The sequence below is a fragment of the Heterocephalus glaber genome, unplaced genomic scaffold (genome assembly GCF_053883595.1).
Source record: "Heterocephalus glaber isolate CG9 unplaced genomic scaffold, H.glaber_assembly_v1.0 deba00000594, whole genome shotgun sequence".
In the NCBI taxonomy this organism is placed as follows: Eukaryota; Metazoa; Chordata; class Mammalia; order Rodentia; family Bathyergidae; genus Heterocephalus; species Heterocephalus glaber.
The window spans coordinates 16035593-16051216 of record NW_028258151.1 but is presented as its reverse complement, the minus strand read 5'-3'; the positions used below and the strand labels follow the sequence as shown (position 1 = coordinate 16051216).

Here is a 15624-nt window from a genome sequence, read left to right as displayed (position 1 = left end):
TACCACAAGGGGGCGCACGCGACCCAGGAAGCTTCCAGGAGGGTATGCTCAAGGGCCAGAGCATGTGTCATGGGTCATTGTCCTTGCTCACCTACAGCCTTCAGGCAGCCTGGGGACAGCGTAGGACTGAGATTACTGGTCCTCGGGTCTCTTAGAGTTAGAGGTCTGGGCCAGATCAGTTTCTCTGAGACCATTCCTCAGGAAAGAATTGTCCTGGGATCAGGGAGGACCCCCATTAGCCTGAGTGACACTCCTTTCATGTGCTGAGCACAAAAGGAAATCAACCCACACATAACAACCAGGAGGTAGAAATAATGGAGATGAGCTTTCACACAACCCATAGCCCAGGTATGGGGCTCCCAAATTTCTCACTAGGCCACTGAAGTGCTCCCCCCCACCCGCTCTACCCCTGCCCTGGGCTCCTTGCTAGTAGGAAGCCTCCCCTTTATTCTGTTGTGTGTCCTCCCTGGCAGCCCCCATCCCCAGTGCCTTGTTCAGTGTGAGCACACCATAGGTGCTCAATAAAAACTGTCCACGGACTGGAGTGTAATAACTAGGAGTGAGGGACCCAAGGGAGGAAGTTCTGGAAATCTAGCACAGGATGTCTCCAGCTCAGTCCCAGAGGAAAGACGTGGAATATCTTCGGGGGTGCTCAGGGAATCTCAAGAAACAGATGTGAAGCTCAGACTAAGCTGAGAACTGGAACAAGGCTTCTGGGCCCCCACTTCTGCAAGTCTTTCCCTTCCTTCCCACATTCAGTCTCTGTATGTACTCCTGGAATTTCACATGCCCCTCGGCAATGGCTCATGAGAACACTGCCAGGTCCTCCTGCCCACTGCCAGAGGCATTGGTGCATGTGACTGACCGCTCAAAGCTGCATGACCAAGGGTCATGGTTCAGGGCAGGAGCTCAGGCAGTGATAGACCAGTCTATTGACACATTGTCCTTATTTTACAGATGAAGAAACTGAGGCTTCCTCAGGGAATGTGTCTTATTAACACCAAAAGACTTGAACACCAGGTTCTGTAATTCCCCCCAAATACAAAGACTCACTAACTTGTCCACTTAACTATAATGAGTGTCTGGTATGGACCAAGCACCCTCAGCCCCAGCCACAAGGAAGCAAGTTGAATCTCACCACCCTCACACTGATCTGGTGGTAACTGAGACCCCACTGTGACCTAGGGGTTCTGCATTCCTGCAAACGCTTTGTCCTTTTAGAAGAGGAAGCCACAGCTCTAAGAGGAGGCATGCCTTTTCCATATCCACTGTCACAGGGCAGGACTGGGACCCTGATCTGATGTTAGTCTGTTGAGAGCAGCCAAGTCATTTCCTTGCTTAGAAACATTGCACTTAGCACTTCTAAAGTCACCCTCCCTCGTTGTCCATGTGAGTTTGTTTATTGTCTGTCTCTCCCGCTGCTATGTCAGAGCCAAGCTGGCCTCCTTCCCAGCTAAATCTCAGGGGCCTAGGACAATGCCAGGGCCGGAACAGGCACTTAGTAAATGTGTGTGGGATAATAGGGAGTGATGGGTTCCAGAAAACTGAGGAAAGTGTTCCTGTGTTCCTGATGGCACGTTCTCCATCACTGCCACCAGGGGGTGTACATACCTCATCTCCAGCCCTATGCCTGGTGCCTTCTGCTGAGGCCACCCAGGGGACTCAGAGGACCCATGCAACCCATGCCCAGCCTGGTGCTAAAAGGAAAGAAGGGATTCTGCAAGAAGAAAGAGAATGGGCCGGGGATTTAGCTCAGCAGCATAGCACCTGCCTGGCAAGCTTGAGGTCCTGAGTTTGATCACTGGTACCAAAAAAAAAGGAAGAGGGTGACAGAGGAGCTACCTGTCCCAGGCTCTGTGGCCAGGTTAGCCCAGGAGCCAGGGCTGTAGATGGATGGACAGCAAGCATCGAAACCCACCCTGACCCACCCTCAGCATGACATCTAACACCCTGCCATGGCCCTGGGACCCATGTTCACATCCACAATTTAACACACAGTGACACCCTGACCCACATTCCAACCCGAGTGTGTGACACCCTCCCAGCCACAGCAAGTACAGTAGCCCAGTCAACCCCAAGGTTAATAGGCACACAACAACACTGATAGGACACATGCGAACTGTCAACCCAGAGACCTGTGATCAGTTACACGGGACCTCCTGACACACTTAGAGCTACCCATGCAGAGCTCCAAGGACACCCACATCCCCACTCAGATACAGTAACCCACATACTTGAAACATAGTACTCGGCTCCCCTTCCCACACTGTCCCAACCCTGGAAGTGCAAACACCCACACAGTTGCACACACATGTGCAGAGCCACACAACAGACACAGAAACACACTCGTGCTTTTTTCATACTTTCCAGCATGCACCAGAGGTCCGAGCCTCTCCTAACCAATCTCCCTCCAAACCCTGGCCTACCCAGTCTCACTCCCCACCTCAGCCCCTGGTGGCCATGGAGGGGCCTGTGAGTTGCTGGGAAGACCCCTGTGAGGGGTGCGGCGACCCCCCTGGCCAGGCAGGAGGCAGAGGCAGGCAGCACTGGGCGGGGAGGCCTGAGCTCATCAGATTCCAGCATGCGTGATTCACAGGAAGAGGTGGGGAGGGCCTGAGAGGGGGCATTGGGCCAGAGGCTGGTGCTCTGGGGACCTGAGTGGGCTTGGGTCCTGAGGGTCCTAGGTCTAGAGCAAGGCTCCAGACCCAGCTAGGGATTGGGGGCTTCCTGAGGGGTGGCCCAGCCTGAAGGGGTGCCTGCTGGGCGGGGCTTCTGGGAGGGGCTTAGGCCCCAGAGCTGAGCCACAGGATGAGACAATCAGCTTTGCCTACCCACCCTGCCCCACCCAGCAGCTGGGTGTCTTTAGTAGGGGTTAGGCCAAGGGTGGAGGGCAAGGGTGGGGTGAACTTCACGATGGCCACTCCATCCCTCTGGCAGGCAGCCCAAAAGTGGACTCCAGAGGCCCCAAGGGGCTGGACCTGCCTGGCCCGGTCAGTTGGGGCTGACAGAGTTACAGACCCACATGGCCCTGCCAGGCAAGGCCTCTGCCAGACAGTGAGAATGCACAGCTGTCCCAGCGCCAGGGATATTTTCCTGCTGAGATCGAGCCCTCTGCTCCTGCCACCCCCAGAGTCCCCTGTCTCTCCAACCAGGCTGATGCTCAGAGGATGTGGGGGCTGGAAGCCCAGGGTGACCGGAAGAAAGGATGGGGCTGGGGCCAGGGTAAGGGCACAGGAAGTGCCTTTCCTGGAATTCTGCACCAAAATAATCCATTCCTTGTCTACTCTGGGTCTACGTGTCCCACAGGGAGATGTGTGTCACCAAGGAGACCCTCACCAGGGAGGAGCCTAAACTTATCTCAGTCTAGCTTCTACTCACCAGCCCCCTCCACCCCACTGTGGCCTGCATTGCACTTTGAAGTCCCAACATAAATATCATGTCTGCTTGAGTCCTCCTTCCGGGCCTGGTCACAGCCCCCAGACCTGACTCCCACCCCAACCAGCCCCAGAGGTGCGGTGCCAGGAGAGAGGAGGAGGCCGGACCACCCAGGGACAATGACAAGCCAGAGACTGTGACAGAGACTGGAAACACTGGAGACCAAGAGGGGAGATAAAGAAGGAGGCAGAGAACAGAGAGATCCCAGTCAAGGGGTCGCCGTTGTGGGCTGGAGAGGAGACAAGTCCCCAAGACCAAGGGAAGAGATGGAGCCCCAGACACAGACAGCAAGAGAGCGAGGACAAGGAGAAAGACTTTGCTGTCAGCAGGAAAGCCAGGCGATGCAGAGATCCCTGGGGACATTGAGGGGGCAGGAGGAAGAGGCGTTGACAGAAAGAGCAGGGAAGGGAAAGTAAGAGCCCTCAGAGAAAGTTGAGGGGCGCTGGGACTGAGGTAGCTGGGGAGGGGTGTGGCGGAAAGAGGCTCCCCTGTGGCCCGACAGCCATCTGTCTCCTTTGCTCAGGCCTAAAGCTTTCCCGGGATGTAGGACTTCCAGTGCTGAAACCAGAATTCTAGTCCTCGGCAAACTGGGATGAATTGGTCCCCCTAGGTGGCAGGTCTTAGGTACAGGGTCCACTCACACAGGGGCCCCTTGCACATCTAAGGCCATCTCATCCTTGGGAAGGGCTATCTGCACAGAGGGCAAGCCTAGGCCCTTGCAGTTTGACATGGGCTCCAGGATTTCCCTTTTGTTTTTTCTTTTCTTTTCTTTTTTTTTTTTTTTTTGAGACAAAGTCTCATTGTATAGCCTAGGCTGACATTGAACTCCAGGTCCTCCTGCCTCAGCCTCTCAAGTGCTGGGATAAAATTTCCTTTCTTTGTTTCTTTTCTTTACTCTCTTTTCTCCTCCCTCCTTTCCTCCTCCTCTTCTTCTTCTTCCTCTCTCTCTCTCTCTCTTTCCTTGTGATATTGGAAACTGAACCCAGATTTGGTACACTGAGCTACATCCCCAGTCCTTTTTTTTTTTTATTTTGAAACAGGGTCTCCCCAAGTTGCTAAATTGCTCGGGCTGGGCTCAAACTTACAATCGTCCTGCCATAGCCTCTCAGAGGCTATGGTTATAGGCATCTGCCACCATGCATGGCTAATATTCCTTTTCTTGAGGGCAAATGTGTCCAGATGTTCAGTTCAGGCATCTGCCAGGAAAGAGAACTTGGCTCCCAGCTGGGCCCAAATTGGGCAATCAGGGGCAGTCAAATGCTTCATTCTCACAGCTATGGGTGCAGGTGTAGCCTTACTAGGACACACACACGCGCACACCCATGTGCACACTGCTGTGTACCCACAAACACACACAGGATCTCTCTCCATGGCAAAGGCACCACCCTACCCTTAGCCCCTCCAGCTGGCAGAATCCTTTACTTTGAGGGGCGCTGAGGAGGGCCAGCACCCTTTCCTCCTGGACCCCTTCCCAAGCCTGCCTTTCCCATGCCTTCTGCCCCCATGCACGGCCCCTCGCCACAGGGCTCCCGCATCCAAAAGCACACAGGGAATGGCAGGAACACTGGGCTGGGGGCTGTGTGAGCTTCCTTCCCTCCCCTACTCCTGCCCACCTCCCTCCTCCAGGCCTTCCCACCACCAAATCAGCCTGTCCTCAGACAGCCTGAGGCTGGGCTGGTTTGGGAAGAATTTAGACATGGAGGGCCGTGGGGGACATGGAGGGCTGTGGGGGATGGGAACAATGAAGGGAAAGGAGGTGATTTGTACACAAAGCAATGCGCTGGCTCAGCAGCCCTGGGAGTGCCAAGGCTTTCCAGAACACCGGCCTGGGGGCGCCCCCCAATCACACCCGACTCTCCCACCCCAGCTGCTCCATGGGGCCTGCTCAGGGCCAGCCCCGCTGCAGGCCACCCTCCTCTCCCCCATAGGCCCATACTCTACCCGAAAGCACCAGCTGCCTCTTAGCTGCAAGACAAGGCTTCTCCTGGGGCTGTGGGCTTCTGTTTTCATGCCCCTCTTGAGGTGAGCTTGCCTTATTGGACCATGATCAGAGCAAGGAACCCCAGAATCTGACTCTTGATGTGAGCTGAGCCTGGCATCCTGAGCTTGAAAGGTTCAATGCCACCCACCTCCCCAGACAAGGAGACACGTTGACCTCAGGCCCCAGAAGAGAACATAGCTTTGTGGTGACAAGGGAGCATCACACTGATCCCTGTGGTGGGGTGGCAGCCCAAGCTGTCCTGCCTTCCTGGGTTGCACCTCTGCAGAGACATAGAGGTTCATTCTGAGCGTGGACTCCTCATGGTGTCCGCTCATCATGAATCAGGGCCTACCACTTCTGCCTGTACCCTGTATCACCAAGCATCTAAACACCATACCCATACATCCTTTCACTTATGCATTCCTACACCCATCCATCTAACCATCGCTCACCTGTCTATCACCCACCCTTCCTCCTAACCATTCTTCTATCCATCCACTCATCCATCCATCCATTGATGCACTGGCCCAGGCACCCAAGCATTCATCTATCCATCTCCCATTTATGCATCTCCCATGAGCCCAGGCAACCATCTATATATCCACTTAGAGCTGGGTGTAGTGCCACACGCCTGTAATCCCAACTCTCAGGAGGCTGAGGCAGGAGAACTGCCACAAGTTTGAGGCCAACTTGAGCTACATAGTGGTTCAATGTCAGCCCGAATGGCACAGCGAGGCCCTGTCTCAAAAAACAAGGGAAAAAAAACAAGGGAAAGGGGCCAGGGATTTAGCTCAGTGTTTCCACCACCTGCTTTGCAAGCACAAGGTCCCCAAGTTCAATCCCCATACCAAAAGAAAAGGGGGAAAAAAGTGTATATCCATTCACCCACCCTCCATGTATTTATTGCATAAATTAGCATTTCTTTGTGCTTTCAGTAACTCAAGATGACTCAGGCTCAACCAGACCAGCTGGGAAAGGAACATCCCAACCATCCCCTTTTGTGCTCCTCATACCCAGACCCCTGAGATTGTTCTCACTGTGTCCTCCATCTTCCTGACCAGGGCAGAAAGTTCTGACCTAGCCTTTCCCTACCTCTGCACCATTGGGGGAGGCAAGCGAGCACTAGGCACACTCCCAAGCTGGGCACCCATGTGCACCTCCAAGACTCATTCTTGATCCATTTGGCCTTGCTGGGAGCAGAGATGCCCCGTCTGCCCCTAGCCACTGTCCTACTCAGACTTCCCTCCATTTGCAAGGAGGCCCAGCAGGTCCATCAAGAATCTGGCCTTTGACCCTCCTCCTCCTCTTCCTCCTCCTCCTGCTTCCCTTCTCTGCTCCCTAAACCCTCACCAGCACTGAAGCTGGGGTCCTAACCTCTGATCTGACCTGCCCACTTTGTCAGATACCCTGAAGCCCTGCTCTAAGACACCCCAGCACTGGCCATTGCCCGAATCATGACTGGGCTCACCACACCCTTGGACCAGGCTCAGGGCCGCCCATAAGGAGCCTCCCAAGGCTGCCTCCCCCAGCCCGGCCCGCCCTGCTGCCCTGCTCTGCAGCCAGCTCCCTCCTCTTTCCCAGACAATTGCAACAGCCTCCTGACGGGTCCTGGCCTCAGGTCTCCTCCACCTACCAAAAACCATCCATGGAGCTCTCATCCTGGCTCTTCCCATGCTGCCACAGCAGAGTCGTGGCTTTCAGGGGCAGCTTCGTGGCCTCACAAAGCAGGCTGCTTCTCCCTTTCTGCTCTTGTCTCCTGTCCTCTCCATCCCTCTAGGCCCACCTCTTCTTGACCTCCTACCTCAAGACCTTTATCCAGCTGTGTCTCCTTCCTCCCTTCTTTATTTCTTATCATGTCTTACTCCCAGTCTCAGCTCAAAGGATGCTGCAGGGGCCTGCAGCAAAAAGGAACTGGAATAAGAGTCAGGAAACTTTGGTTCTAGTCTGAGCCCTGCCACTGACTTGCTCTGATACTCACTGGGCCTCAGAGTCCCTAACTGCAAAACGACTCGCTGATTTCAAGAGACCTCCCAGGTCTAGGAGGGCTGACTTCAAGGGAGTAGCCAAAAAGTATGGGGAGCAAGTGGGCTTTACTACAGGCAGAAACCCTGCTCTCCCTGCATCTCCTTAAACACTCACCTGAACCTCATTCAGTCATTCAACAAACCTTTAATGAGCAGTGTCTATGGTCTAGGAGCTTTCTAGGCTCGGGCTACAGTAAGGAACAGGACCATGACCCTATCACGGAACCCACAGTCTCCCCCTCACAGTCTCCAAGGGCAGAAGTTCCCCCCTGAAGGTGATGTTGGCATTTAACATTTGGCAATGTCTGGGGACATTTTTGATTGTCCCAACTACCAACATCTAAACAGAGGCCAGAAATACTGGTAAGGACCTCCAGGTATCACACAGACCTTACAACAACAAATGTCCAGCACTGGTGGAGGCTGAGAAGCTGGCCAGGAGGATTCAGGCCATAAGGAAACAACAAGTAAGTCTATACCATGTCAGAGAGTCAGAGTGCAGAGGGGAAATGGGGCAAGATGTGGGGCAGGGAGTCCCTGGGGGATGGCAGAGTAGCTGGGGGCAGGGACTGGAGACCCTGACACTTGACCTGAGACCAACTGGAGGAAAGCAAAGGAAAAAGCTGAGCATTTGGAGATTGAAGACTGTGCTCCAGGCAGGGGTGCTGCCAGGTGAAAGTCTGGAGGCAGTGTGCCCAGCAAGCTGGGGACCAGTGAGGAGCCCAGAGTGGCTGGAGCAGAGGGAGTGAGAGGGAGGGGGTGGGATGAGTAGTTTGGAGCCAGGTCACATGGCAAAGACTTTGACTTTTCCTCTGAGCAAGATGGGGACCTCTGAGCGAAAGACTGACCCGAACAGACCTAGGTTTTATGAGCATCCCTCTGCCAGGCATGGTGGTGCATTGCTGTAATTCTGGTACTCTGGGAGGCTGAAACAGGAGGATCAATGAGAGTTTGAGTTTGTGGGTTTGAGGCCAGGCTGGGCTACATAGTGAGCTCAAAAGAGCAACTCTTTGGCAAAGCAGAGAAGGTGAGGGGCGTGTTGTGTGTGTGTGTGTGTGTGTGTGTGTGTGTGTGTGTGTGTGTATGGTTGTAAGACTCTAGATGGGAGATGCCAGTGGCATGGGCCAAGAGTGGGTGGCAAAGAAGGTGGTGAGAAGCAGTCAGGTACTGAGTTGATTCTGAAAATGAAGCCAAGAGGACTTGCAGAGAGCCTGGACTTGGGGTGTGAGAGAAAGAGAGGAGTCAAGGATGAACTTAAGGTTTTGGGTCTCCACCAATGGCAGGGTAGACTGTGATTACTAACTTTCCTCTCCTATGAATCTCCTATGAAGAGGAGTGAGTAGATGTGCTTCACAGGCATAGACTTTGAATTTCTGGGCATACAGCAGGGATTGCATAATCCCTGGCTGGGTGTGCCGGGCTAGTCTGGGTACTGAAAGGTAGTTAGTAAAGGCCAGTCTGCTCCCCCCATACTCAGAAGATTAAGGGACATTGGCCTCATGCTCCATAGCTGAAAAGCCCTTTGTGCTGTGCCACACTACCCACACTGAGCTAAAAGACCTGGACACATTATTCCCATGTACATAAGAAAAATGGAGGCTTAGAAAGGGTCAGTGACTTGCCCGAAGTCACACAGCAGATAAGAGGCAGACTGAGAAGCTGTACCAGGGCAGTGTCCTGAGTGCTAGAACCTCTCCTCCACTGCCTCATCCCTGGCTCAAACATCTACTAAGAATATAATGGGGGCCCAAGATTTAGCTCAGCAGCACAGCACCTGTCTGGCAAGCTCAAGGTCCTGAGTTCAGTCCTTGGTACCAAAAAAAAAAAAGAAGAAGAATATAATAGGTCAGCCAGTGTCACATGCCTATGGTTCCAACTCTTAAAGAGGCTGGGGTAGATAGGAGGACTGGTTGGGCCCAGGAGTCTGGGGCCAACCTAGACCACATAGCAAAAACTCATCTCAATCAATCAATCAATCAATCAATCAGAAAGACATAAAAAAAATGTGATACAGCTGTAAGTATGAGTTAATCTTCAACCACCTCCTTGGGACCATCCTGGGTGACAGGCTCAGTACACTGCCTTCAGAGGCCTGGGAGGAGGGCAGAAGGAGGTCTGACCGGGCCTATGCAGCAGCCTCTGGGGGCAGGGAGGCTCCACAACATGAAGCCTGTGTCACACACATGTCAATGGGTCACTGTGTCCAGTGCCCATAAATGGCCTTGCACCAGTCCCCTCACAACCAGCCCTGCCCCCTGAGAACAGCCTCCCCAGCCCCCTAACACACACACACTCTGCCCTCCTGCAGCAGGAGCCCAGAGAGGCATTTCCTGTTTGGGGGCTGCCTTCTCTCCCTCCAAGCCCAGGTTCCCAGGGTCCCCAGCTGAGGAGGGGTGAAGAAAAGGCAGCCCTCACACCCTCTCTTCCTGCCCAGCGGGAGGCAGAACTCTGGGGAGTGGGGTGACTTGAAGAAGGGACTCAGGAATAGAGAACAGGGTAGGGAGAGGGGGTCTGGGTTGGGGTCATCAGCCCCTCAGGGCCTGAACAGGTCAGCTGTTCAGCCAAGTGGATTGCCACACCATCTTGGAAGGAGTACCTCTAGGGTACGGGGTGCTGGGCTGATGTGCACTGGGGGACAGGGATCACAGGGTTGCTTGGGCAAGGTAAGGTGAAGGGCTGGCTTGGCAGGTCGAAGCCCAGGCACGCAGGGTGGCCAGGAGCATGAGCCTACCCCGGGGTTGGGGAGGGGAGCATGCACATGTAAGTGTGCTGGGAAACAGACGTGGCGCAAGGTTGTGGGTCCAGATTTGAGTGTCTGTGAGTGTCGGGAAAGTGAGCTTAGCTGGAGGAACTGAGCCCGGACTGCAGTGTGCTGGGGTTCAGAGCGTCCTGTCTCACCAGGCAGCAGTTTCTGCCTCTCTGACTCCCAGCTCTGTGGGGCCTGGGGCAGCCGGTGTACTTCACCTCCTCCCTCCTCCACCACCCAAGCACCCCCCACCCCACTGCTTCCTGCTCCTGTGGCCCTGGGGGAGCGGGAGCGGGAGCTGGCAGCCGCCCCAGCCCACTCCTTACAAGGCCTGAGCCTGGCCTAGGCCCGCCCCCAGCCCGCCTGCCGGAGGCCCCATCGGCCCCTCCCCCTGTCAAGAGCAGCCGCAAGCCCGGGCTGGGCCAGTCGGGGGGCGTCGTGATGCTGCTGCGCCTGCTGCTGGCCTGGGCGGCCGCAGTGCCCACACTGGGCCAGGCCTCCTGGCCCACTGAGCCGCACGCTACCTGTGGCCCCAACAGCTGCTATGTGCTCTACCCGGAATCCCGCACCTTCCTAGAAGCCTGGCGGGCCTGCCGTGAACTGGGGGGTAACCTGGCCACACCCCGGACACCCGAGGAGGCCCAGCGTGTGGACAGCCTGGTGGGCACTGGCCCGAAAGACAAGCTGCTGTGGATCGGACTGCAGCGACAGGCACGGCAGTGCCAGCTGCAGCGCCCACTTCGTGGCTTCACATGGACCACCGGAGACCAGGACACAGCCTTCACCAACTGGGCCCAGCAAGCCATGGCAGGGTCCTGCATGGCCCAGCGCTGTGTGGCCCTGGAGGCCAGTCATGCCCATCGCTGGCACGAGGGCTCATGCACACTGCCTATCGATGGTTACCTGTGCCAGTTTGGCTTCGAGGGTGCCTGCCCAGCATTGCCGGACGACGTGGGCCAGGCCAGCCCCACTGTCTACACCACGCCCTTCCACCTGGTCTCCACGGAGTTTGAGTGGCTGCCCTTCGGCTCCGTGGCTGCCGTGCAGTGCCAGGCTGGCAGGGGAGCCTCTCTGCTCTGCATAAAGCAGCCTGAAGGAGGTGTGGGCTGGTCCCAGGCTGGGCCCTTGTGCCTGGGGACTGGCTGTGGCCCGGACAACGGGGGCTGCGAACATGAATGTGTGGAGGACATGAATGGTCAGGTGTCCTGCCACTGCACTGAAGGCTTCCAGTTGGCGGCAGATGGGCGCAGCTGTGAGGACCCTTGTGCCCAAGCCCCATGTGAGCAGCAGTGTGAGCCTGGGGGGCCACAGGGCTACAGCTGCCATTGCCTCCTGGGCTTCCGACCAGCTGAGGATGAGCCACACCGCTGCGTGGACACAGATGAGTGCCAGATCCCTGGTGTGTGCCAGCAGATGTGTGTCAACTATGTTGGTGGCTTCGAGTGCTATTGCAGTGAGGGTCACGAGCTCAAGGAGGATGGCTCCAACTGTATCGCCACAGGTGCCGTGGGCGCCAGGGCCTCCCAGGACCTTGTAGATGAGTTGCTGGATGATGGGGAGGAAGAAGAGGAGGAGGAGGAGGAGGAGGAGGAGGAGGAGGAGGAGGAGGAGGAGGAGGAGGAGAAGGACGAGGACTGGGTCTTTGATGGTGGCTGGACAGAGGACCCTGGGATCCTGTGGATGGAACCCACGCAGCCACCGGACATTGGCTTGGTTTACAGACCCAGCTTCCCAGGAGAGCAAGAGCCAAGGAGACCCCATCTGGAGCCCACTTGGCCACCCCCACTCAGTGCCCCCAGGGTCCCCTACCACTCCTCAGTGATCTCTGACACTCAGCCTGTGGTAGTCTCTGCCACACGCCCCACACTGCATTCTGCCCGCCAGACCCCTATTATCTCTGCTGCATACCCACCCCTGAACCCTCCCCATAGACACCCTGTGCTCTCTGCCATGCACCCCACACTCCCCTCTGTCCGCCAGACGCCCCCACACCCACCCCTGAGCTCTCCCCATAGACCGCCTGTGCTCTCTTTCGTGTACCCCACCCTGTCTTCTGCCCACCAGAACCCTATTATCTCTGCCACACACCCACCCCCGAGCCCTGCCCATCGGCACCCCATGATCCCCGCCATGTACCCAGCTATACTTCCTTATCACCAGAACCCTGTGATTGAGGCCAACTATCCAGATCTCCCTTCTGCCCACCAGCCCCAAGTTATCTCTGTCAATCCCCCAGCACAGCCCCCTGCCCACCAGCCCCCTATTACCTCACCCAAATATCCCCACTTCTTCCCTCCCCACCAGTCTCCCATGTTTCCAGACCCTCAGGTGGCAGACACTCAGACCACCACTCATCTGTCTGGAATCCCAGCTAATCCTGCCCCTCTGGACACCACCCCAAGCGCCCATCAACCCCCTCTGTTCAGAGATGTCACAGCCATCAGGACCCAAGACCCCCAGCTTTCTTTTACCCCAACTGTCCGGCACACCCTGCCCACTACCTCTGGGTCACCTCACACCCCTGCCCATCAGGCCCCTGTGCCTGCTGCTACTCAGCTCACAGCCCTCCCTACTCCTCTGTCCCCTCAAAGCCCAGCTAACCAGACCTCACGTGTCAGCCCTACACATCCCCATTCCAAAGCTCCCCAAGTCCCAAGGGAAGGTGGTCCCACTTCCAAATTGGTCCCTACAGCAGTTCCAACAGCTCTGGCAGAGGCTGGTCTAGCAAGTCAAAGCCAGAGGGATGACCGGTGGCTGCTGGTGGCACTTCTGGTCCCGACATGCGTCTTCTTGGTGGTCCTCCTTGCACTGGGCATCGTGTACTGCACCCGCTGTGGCCCCCATGTGCCCAATAAGCGCATCACTGACTGCTACCACTGGGTCACCCATGCTGGGAGCAAAGGCCAAACAGAACCCATGCCCTCCAGGGGCAGCTTCACAGGGGTACAGACCTGCAGAACAAGCGTGTGACAGGGCAAGATGCCCCTGCGGTAGGGGGAAGGGACATGGCTGGACACATAGCTGAGGCTGCACCAGGGACCTATGGGGCTGCCCACCTGGACAGAGGGCCTCCTGCTCCCTGGATCCTGCACTCATGACAGAGGATACACCAAGGCCACCAGGACCTCAGGGGTTGGGTGCTGGGGTCTTCTCCAATAAATGAATGGGGTGCCAACCTCAGCCGAAGTGCCTGACCCTCATTGATGCCAGAAGGGAGGGTCTGGGAAGATTAAGAAAAACAGAATGGATCTTCTTTCATTTTCTCTAGGTAAGGTAAGATCCCTTAATGGAGGGTATGTTTCAGGGATTCTCAGGGAAGCAGGAGACCAGAGAGGGCAGAGCCTAGGGCATGGTCACACAGCAAACCCAAGAATCTGAGATTTAGCATATTTGTTCCTCTTTTTGCCAAAACTCCAGGAAGGCAAGGCTGAAACTAGAGAAGGATTTAGGGATTAGGGCTTCTGCTGATGCACAGTAAAATTGGGGTTTAGGGGTCAAAAATAGGCTCTGGGGCTGCTGATTTGGGGGGATAAAGGGGGCATCTAGGGGGTGAGTTCCCCTGAACTTTCTTTAGAACATCCCTTCCCATCCTGGCAGGCTGCCCAGAAGTTGGGGGCTGGGGCTCAGGTCACCTAAGGATGCTGCCCCCCTCTCTGGATTGTAGGTGCTCTGGGAGGCGTTCCTCCCTCTTGCTCTAGGGAGGGGGCAGAAATCAGAGCCCAGGAGGCTGAGGTGGAGAAAACAGGAACTCAAGAGAGCCCAGGTCCATCTCCCGGGCAGACTCTGGAGCAAAGCAACCGGCTCAGGGCCACACTGCATACTTCTTCGTTCGGGGTGAAGATGGTGCGGGGTCAGAGAGAACACACGCCAGCGAGGGCTCGGGCTGCTCAAAGCTGAGAAGTCCCAGGATCTGGAGGAGGGGGCCCGGGTTAGAAATCACAGCAGGAAGATTACAGTGTGTGGGGTAAACTCCTTCGTCCTGGGCTCGTTGCCTGGGCGGAGGAGGCGGGATCTGGACGAGGGAGGCGCCGGTTAACACCGCCTCTATAATTTTTTAGTTTCCACCTCTCGAGACCTCTAATTAGGAAGGGGCAGAGACGCCGCCACTACAGGGGCAGACGAGGAGAGGCGGTTCAACGACCCTTCCCTACCTGGAGCCCTGTGTCACCCTAGGCCCAGAGGTTGAGCCCCAAGGGGAGCAGGAGAGGAGGGGCCAGAGCTGGGGACGAACCGGGAGGTGGCGGAGGGGGCGGAGGGAACGCTACGCACCGCCCATGGTCGCTGCTCTCACGTTCCCCTAACTCAAACCAGACGCCCCTGCCAGATCCTGCTGAGCTTTAACCTCCGAGAAGCCGAGGGGCAGGCTTGCTGGATGGAAGTGGGGGTCGCGGAGTGCCCCGATGCCTTAGTCTGGGAAAGAGGTGCGGACTCAGTTTAGGGAATGAGAAAATCAGCTGAACGGGAAACTCTGAAGCTCCCTCCCAGGACCCCAGGCTGAGCCTCCAGAGCGCCGCGAGGGCAGGAAGGAGTTAAAGGCACTGCAGTCGGAGGGGGATGGGAGTGGGGAAGGGGGCCCAGAGCCGGCTCTTTGTCATCCGGTAATGAGCACCAGATGCGGAGCTGCGTGCGGGCCTAAACAGACCGCCTCCCAGGGCAGAGCCCCAGCCGGCACCAGGCCCGGCTCCGCCCAACAGAGAGCTGTGTCTCAGGCCCCGCCGGCCACTCCCAGGGCCCCCCCACTCCCAGGCCCCCTCCAACCAAGCACGGGCCCGGACTCAGGCGCTCGCTACCTGATTGGCCTCTCGGAGCTACTAGCCACGCCCACCCACTGCAAAGTCCCCTTGGGAGCGCTCCAGAGGCCCCGCCCACCAAAGTCACAAGCCTCACTCCCTGCCAGCTCAGATTCCTACAGCGCTATTGCCCCGCCCTTCTGTCATCTCAGCCCCGCCCAGTTCCCCCTCGCCCAACCCATAAGCCCCGCCCCTTCCCCTGGGCTCTTACAGTGATTAGGCCGGCCTCGCAGAGGTATGAACTCCGTCCAGAGTTTAACAATTCACAGGCAGTTATGTGCCCCGCCTAACAGAACTGCAAACTCCGCCCCTTTACAGAGCCTTCGACTCTGCACGGAATCTTGCATCTTGCAGAATCATTAACTCTGTGCAGGAGAGACACAAACTCCGCCCTCTAGCGAACCTGAGAAATTCCCCTCAAGCTCTGCTGCAGGCTCCGCCCCTAGCTACAACTCACACAGGGGAAGAACCCCGCCCACACATGGATAACAATTCACACGGAGGAAGCGGCTCACCTACACGAGCCCCACCTCCTGGCCCCGCCTGCAAGTCCCGCCCCTATAGGCCTTTAAATCCTGCCCACCTAGAGAATCCTCTTGTTTAGACTGCCGGCAAGCAGAGCCCAAGCAGAGAACAAAACCCAACCCT

At 56.6% G+C, this 15624-nt stretch overlaps 1 protein-coding gene across 1 annotated transcript; it reads left to right on the top strand.

Annotated features, from left to right (window-relative positions):
- The first annotated feature begins 10587 nt into the window (after nt 1–10587).
- Nucleotides 10588–13366, top strand: Cd248 (CD248 molecule). Its single transcript, XM_087205375.1, has one exon. The coding sequence runs from the start codon at nt 10628–10630 to the stop codon at nt 13154–13156; it is 2529 nt and encodes an 842-aa protein (XP_087061501.1). The 5' UTR covers nt 10588–10627; the 3' UTR covers nt 13157–13366.
- The last annotated feature ends 2258 nt before the right edge of the window (nt 13367–15624 follow it).

Excerpts from the sequence above, each read along its gene's own strand:
- Cd248 (XM_087205375.1), top strand. The coding sequence starts at position 10,628 with ATGCTGCTGCGCCTGCTGCTGGCCTGGGCGGCCGCAGTGCCCACACTG.